General features: G+C 38.7%; 1 protein-coding gene across 1 annotated transcript; it reads left to right on the forward strand.

Moving 5' to 3' along the window:
• The first annotated feature begins 1,050 nt into the window (after nucleotides 1–1,050).
• LOC307271418 (ras association domain-containing protein 7-like) lies at nucleotides 1,051–6,861 on the forward strand. The gene is made up of 6 exons (XM_080053868.1): nucleotides 1,051–1,117; nucleotides 4,005–4,133; nucleotides 4,315–4,965; nucleotides 5,345–5,613; nucleotides 6,249–6,417; nucleotides 6,746–6,861. Exons 2-6 carry the CDS (start codon nucleotides 4,031–4,033, stop codon nucleotides 6,754–6,756), a joined length of 1,203 nt encoding a protein of 400 aa, XP_079909994.1. The 5' UTR covers nucleotides 1,051–1,117; nucleotides 4,005–4,030; the 3' UTR covers nucleotides 6,757–6,861.

Here is a 6,861-nt window from a genome sequence, read left to right on the forward strand (position 1 = left end):
AAAATTAATTTTCTATGGGTTATTGATCAAATTTGAACTGTGATTAGGAAAAGCTTCAGGCAGTTGGACACTTGTTTTGTTTTAAAAATTTAAAAACAAATTTACCCTGCTTTTGTCCAACATCTTGATTTTGGGGCTTTGCAGATATGCAAATTTACGCGTCATTGGTAAGATATTGATGATTTTTCATATTTATTCAAACTTTTTGGAAAATACTGTAATACAAAAAGTTGTTGTTTTAATGTCAGTAATCAACTTGCAAAGTTTCATAATTCAGCAGGAGTTTGAATATAAGTGTAACAAATGAATTGTCAGTAACAAGGAGGGGGAACTTGATGTACAGTTCATTTGATTCATGCACATTTTGATACAAACAAATATGTTGCAAGATCAGGGCGGCGGCAAGAGCCACTCCTCTCAGTGTGAATCTTGTTCTCATGAAGGGAGGAGCCCGATTTCAGCGTCAGAGTGACATCACTGTTTAGTGAGACAGAGGAAGTAGTGTAAGTACACCAACCTTTTACTTAAGTAAAAAGAAGCAGCATCATAGTGGATGACTATATTACAAGTGAATGAATGCAATTAAAAGTGTCTTCAGTAAACTTAAACAAGTGTTAGTCCAATGTACAGAACCTATTTACAGTAAAGCCAGACTACTGATAGAGAAGAAGTGTCTATTTTGGTTGGTCAGGTAAAACAATGTATTTCCAGTGTTGGGGGGAAAAAAGGAAGATATATGAATTTAAGAAAGAGATGACTTTTCTTACAATCTTCCCTCATGCCGAATGTAGAGTCCAATTAAATGTGTGCACTTCAAATAAATGTGGAGGAGTGAAAAAAACATTTATTATTTCTGTGTGAGGTGAAAGTGGATAAAAGCCAAACATTTCACTGGGGATAAGTTTACTTCATTTCCTCCCACCACTATCAGAATGACATCATCACTTTTTCATGCAACATATCCAGTAATGCTGCATTCCACAACCTCACTCCTCCCCTTCCTCCTCCTACAAAAAGTGTGTAGGTGATTGTTTGGGTTCACAGCCTACCATCAGAATCTGAATACACAGCAGTGAGAAGGAACAAGGACTGGGCAGAGATAAGCTTGAAATAATAGGTGAGTTTGTTCAAATTCTTCTCTGAGATTTAATAGCCCTGCAACCTGATACTAATTATCTCGTAAAAAAAAATTAATACGGTCATTCTTCAAGAGGGAACGTGTTACCATGCGGGATTTTTGTTTGTATTGTAAACAGCAGTTGACCTCTGTTTGAATCTAGCATGGAGAGGCATTCGTCTTATGTTCATTTGTGTTTTTAATTTATTTCAACAGTGTCATATTGTGCATGATGGCATAAGAGCTTTATTGCTCTACCGTCAGAATGCTTATATTAGGTTAGAAAATCTTTCACGATTAGATCAAGACAAGTTAGATACAAGCACAGGAAAAGTGTAAATAAATAATAATAACAATAAAATGTTAAAGGTATACAATTGAAATACAAAAATTGTAAGTCATTGAAGAAATCAAAGCTACCATAGTCAGCTGATTAACTTGAGTTTGCCCTGTGTAGAATACAGTTCATATATATGAAAGACAAAAAAAATGCATTTATTGAAACTTTAAAAGATAATACAGTAACTGCACGAAAACCTTCAATTGAAACTGACCAGGTTGAGGTTGGAAAGTTCCTTCTTTCATTTCCTTATTTTTAGAAATGTGTTTTTTGTCCAAAATGAAACATATTCTTTAAAGATATTTTCGAAGATGATTCATGGTTATTTTAATTGGCTTTGCAGTGATAGTGTCTAAAAGGGTTTGGGTTAGTTTCTGAGTTATGGTGATACTGACAGTGAGTTTACACAGAGTGGAAGTAGTTAGTAAACAGAGAGAGAGGAGGTATTTGTGGGTGGAGCCTGAGTCCTCCAGGAATGTCAGCGTGTTCTGCCACATTCCTTCTCTTGACAAATATGTGTGCCTTCTCCTGCAAACACAGGGCGACTTCGAACACCCACACCTTCACACATATTACTGTTAAACACCTGTTACCTTGTCCAAAAATAGCCTGGTATGTCAAACTGATCCATCTGAGGGTTCTTCTAATGGCTGAAGCAAAATGGGGAAAAGTGTGCACGTTGTGTAAAAGTAATTTCAAACATGGTCATGTAAGTCTCATTGCAACATTAATTGTTTGGACATAAATTGACTGAAATGAAATAAAATATGGAGTCTGTCTTCTACATGATAACTCAAGTGTGTTGGTGTGTAATACGTTCAGGTTTAACCCACATTACTTCTTAAATACACAGAAATTCAACAGAAAGAAATTATGTAATTTGACTGCAGCACTGTTCAATTGAGTCCCTATACTAATAGTGTAGTTTGCTATTTTGAGAGTGGGATGTAAAAAATACAGAAAACCTGTCAATTTCATTTCAATCAGGAGAGCCTTAAATGGATCAGATGTTTAAATAATGAACAAACTGATTCATGACGTGTTCGTGATGAACATTTTAAAACTGTTTTTTTGAGTCAGTTAGACTCTATAATGACATCATCTGAAAGGGAATAGTGAAGCCATTGGTTGTGCAGAGTGACCTCCTGAGTCAGTTAGACTCTATAATGACATCATCTGAAAGGGAATAGTGAAGCCATTGGTTGTGCAGAGTGACCTCCTGATAAAGTGTGGACACTAGTGGTAGTGAAAAGGTGAAGAACATTTTAAATTAAAATCTAGATGCATGCTGTGGAGAAGGACCACGATAGCTATTGAAGAATGGTTGGAGGTGCATGGGGAGGAGGGCTGCAAACTGAAATGACAACTGACAGCAGGGAGGAGTACCGTTTTAAACTGATGAGAGCAACGCCATGATTGGATGGCAGAGGTTGTTGTGAATATGAATATGGTTTAGACTGGGAGAGTGAAACGCCCATGGTCGGCTGATAAGAGTTATATGTGGCACACAAGAAAAAATTGCTTCTGTTGCATGGTTATGATAACTGTTTATTACAGTATTCGCTGAAATCTTAATGCCAAAGCAAACTAAAAGTATATCCAACAGGGGAACAAGCATGAGCGATCAGTCCATCAATTGCAGTGTTATCAAGTTATACATTTGTTATAAAGCCACCATGTTCTCCCAGTAGACCCGTTTTTGTTTTCACAAAGGAATCTGGGCGCTTTGACCAAATAAAAAAACATGAGTGAGACTATAATATCTTTAAAGTCTGTTGGTTAAAACAAAATGGGGTAGAGCTCCATTATCATTTCTTTCTATAAAACTGTTTAACATGAAACTAAAATTCAAATGTGCTGCATGCTAGAAAATATGCAAATGAGCTAGAAACTGTAGTTTCCTGTGAAGTAAAGCTGGTTTCAGCTGACTGAGACTCGAAAACATATGTAAATTCATTTCAACAGTGTCTTTATTGTGTGCTTAATTTATTCCCAGTTTAAATTATTTCATGACCTATGAAATATAGTGAATGGCTTTGTGCTTTTCCTGTGAGAACAATTCCTAAACCTGTGTGTTAGGTTTCAGTTTAGCCATTGATACTGACACCATGAGAGTGAAATATTATAGTTGTCCTTATACTCTTAGGCTAGCTCAACTTTCATACGCACACAGAGGAAGTTGACAGTATTGTGGGTAAGCAGCAGTGGGAGAAAGTCGATGTGTTCCCATGACTGAGACTAGTACAAACTGTAATCTCAGCATCTCTGGGTGGAAATATTGCCTGAAGTGATATTTTTTTTTAACTTCAAATGTCAGCAACGTTTTTGCTTGTCATTATTATTCAGACAATATCTACACAGGGAGGTTACTGAACACTATGGACCGATATACACTCAGGAAATGCTATATATGGAGAGAGAGATTATATACATTATATACTACATATGAATGTTTATATGAATGTTGAAATATTCCTGTAATCTATCAAAGTGACTCCATAATGTCTAAAATGCAGGCCACTGATGTTTCTGTCTTTCCGCTAGCAGGTGACTGGTCTTGCTTGACGTGCATAATGGAGCTGAAGGTGTGGCTGGACGGTGTGGTCAGAGTGGTGTGTGGCCTATCACTGAACACTTCCTGCCAGGATGTGGTCATTGCGCTAGCACAGGCAATTGGTAAGCCTCTCAATTTTCCTTCAAAACCGGTTGGTTCATAAACACATTTTTTATCCATACATGGTTTTGGCATCAGTTCTCATGCTGCCCTTGACGCTAGATTCTTCTGTTTATCGTTTTTTTTTTCACATAGAGTGCATTTAAATTGTATTCCTTAATGTGTCTCTAATTGGTCTCACAGGTCAGACAGGTCGTTACATTCTTATCTTGAAGTTACGAGGGACTGAGAGACAGCTAGTGGCTGACGACTGTCCTCTTGAGCATCTGACTCAGCTGGGGCAGCTGGCCACAGAGGTCCAGTTCATTCTGCGGAGGACTGGTCCCAGTCTCAGCCATGGTCAGGAGGAGGACACACCCTCCCAACATGTTCCCCTACCCAGACCATCAGGACCAGAGCCGCACAAAACCCATGGGCCACACAAGGCTCTCACCTTCAACCTGGGCCCCTCAATACTTCCCAAGAGGACTAAACCAGCTAGGGCGTGGTCTCCATCGCCCCGAGCCTCCCCAGAGCTGCGAACTTCCCCTGTGGCTTTCCTAGAAACCATCAACCCTGTGAATGCGTTGCCCTCTTCTGACTCCAAGGAGGAGGCCTTTAGGCGGATTCTGCAGCAACAAAGGAGGCTACAAGACCTGGAGGTTCAACTTGAAGCTCTGGAGAGAGAGACAGAGGTGCGGGAGCGGCAAACTTCTCCTGCCATGGCTCCTAGTCCGGTCCCCACAGCCGGGGAACTGGAGGAACTAGAGCAGCGGCTGAGACAGAACCATGAGGAGCTGACGCAGACAGAGCAATGGAAGCAACAGCTACAGGCAGAGAGTGACAGAGAACAAGGTAAGATAGATAGATAGATAGATAGATAGATAGATAGATAGATAGATAGATAGATAGATAGATAGATAGATAGATAGATAGATAGATAGATAGATAGATAGATAGATAGATAGATAGATAGATAGATAGATAGATAGATAGATAGATAGATAGATAGATAGATAGATAGATAGATAGATAGATAGATAGATAGATAGATAGATAGATAGATAGATAGATAGATAGATAGATAGATAGATAGATAGATAGATAGATACACAGATACACAGATACATAGATACATAGATACATAGATACATAGATACATAGATAGCAGCTCACACACATTAATTCTGCTGACATTTCTAAAACTATAAAATGTTAACTCTTTCATCAACAGATCTGCACAGACGTCTGAACCAGATACACTCATCGATGGATAATCACAGTAATCAGCTCAAGGAGCTACAAGGCCGTTCAGCGCATCTAGAAAAGACCCTCAGACATAAAAGCCACAGACAAAGATCTCAAGCGAGCACTCAGCAGTCAGAGGAGGCCATGAGGCCCCTGAAGACAGAGCTCTACTACCGCCTGCTACTGGGTGAAGAACTGGACGCAACATTAACAGAGACGCAGAGGGAGCTACACGCTGCAGAGGAACGGCTACAGGTAGAACTTTTTTTTCAAGATTTTATTTTATGTGAGACAATTCAAGATACCATAAAGTGATACAATACATAGAGACCACCAGACATAAACAGACAGTCACATCATCTTCTTAGTGGATTCAACTAGAGGAGGCAGAGTGAATGTGCATTCCACTTTGTGTAGAGTTCAACCTTGTGAACTTTGACTGGTACGTGACGCGCAACTGACCAATAGCAAACAGTCTGTGTTGACCTTTAGGGGAATGAAGAAAGTTAGGATTTGGAGGGAATCATTGTTTAGTCAACTGAAAATGAAAAGAGAGTTTCAATATCCAGTGACAGTTGCAGGATGAAAAATGGAAAATACCATATAAATATTTTGTTACAATTCATTGTCATTTTTATACGGGGTGAAGTCCATTGTCAAATTGTTGTATGCTGTGAGAAAGAAAAACTAACTTACAATGTCAAGAGGTTATACAGTATATCATATCTCATTGTGACTTTCACTTTCACCTTAATTTAAAGGATGAGTCTGCCTATATGCTTGTTTTTTGTTGTATCTGTTGAATATACAGTATGTCTGCTTTCCTACCAAATATATATTTTACCCAAAGTTGGAGCTGTTGCTAATATAATATTCCCTGCACCCTCCAGGACAGACAGGAGATGGATGAAGAGCTGCATAAGGAGCTTAGACAGTGCAAACTGCAGCAGTTCATCCAGCAGACCGGCAGTCCAAACTCAGACCAGACAAACTCACTGTCCGTCAATGAAGTTTACCTCAGCAGTGCTGGCATAATGGACTATGAGCAGCCAAGTCACAGTACGTCATCACATTGTTTTAAATGATAATTACCAGCAACAGAATACATTCCGAAGTAAAATAAGTAATCAATTGTACATATTAGAATTGTTGTGTCATAAGATTATTGCCATGCAACAAACATATTTTATGATTAATCTCATTTTAAATGTAAAGTTACTGCAATTAGCTGATGAATGCTGTAGACTGAGAAATACATTTCCCTCTGAAATTAGAGGGAGGAAATGTTCATATTTAATCAATATAAACACAAATGGAAAGATACAATTATGAATAATTAAACTATCACAGATGTTTGATGTTGGCATTTTCTCTTTTTCCATTACAGGACAACCTTGACTGAAAAAAACATGTTCTCTGAAACCCCCCAAGGCCCGCCCAGCCCCTACTGTATTAAGTGTACGTGTGTGTGTGTGTGTGTGTGTGTGTGTGTGTGTGTGTGTG

The sequence above is a fragment of the Ammodytes marinus genome (genome assembly GCF_949987685.1).
Source record: "Ammodytes marinus genome assembly, chromosome: 1".
In the NCBI taxonomy this organism is placed as follows: domain Eukaryota; kingdom Metazoa; phylum Chordata; class Actinopteri; order Uranoscopiformes; family Ammodytidae; genus Ammodytes; species Ammodytes marinus.

Bases quoted from the DNA above. Each gene is read 5' to 3' on its own strand.
- LOC307271418 (XM_080053868.1), top strand. From the start codon at position 4,031: ATGGAGCTGAAGGTGTGGCTGGACGGTGTGGTCAGAGTGGTGTGTGGC. The intron at 4,966-5,344 runs GTAAGATAGATA...TTTCATCAACAG, and splicing joins AGAGAGTGACAGAGAACAAG to ATCTGCACAGACGTCTGAAC. The intron at 5,614-6,248 runs GTAGAACTTTTT...TGCACCCTCCAG, and splicing joins CTGCAGAGGAACGGCTACAG to GACAGACAGGAGATGGATGA.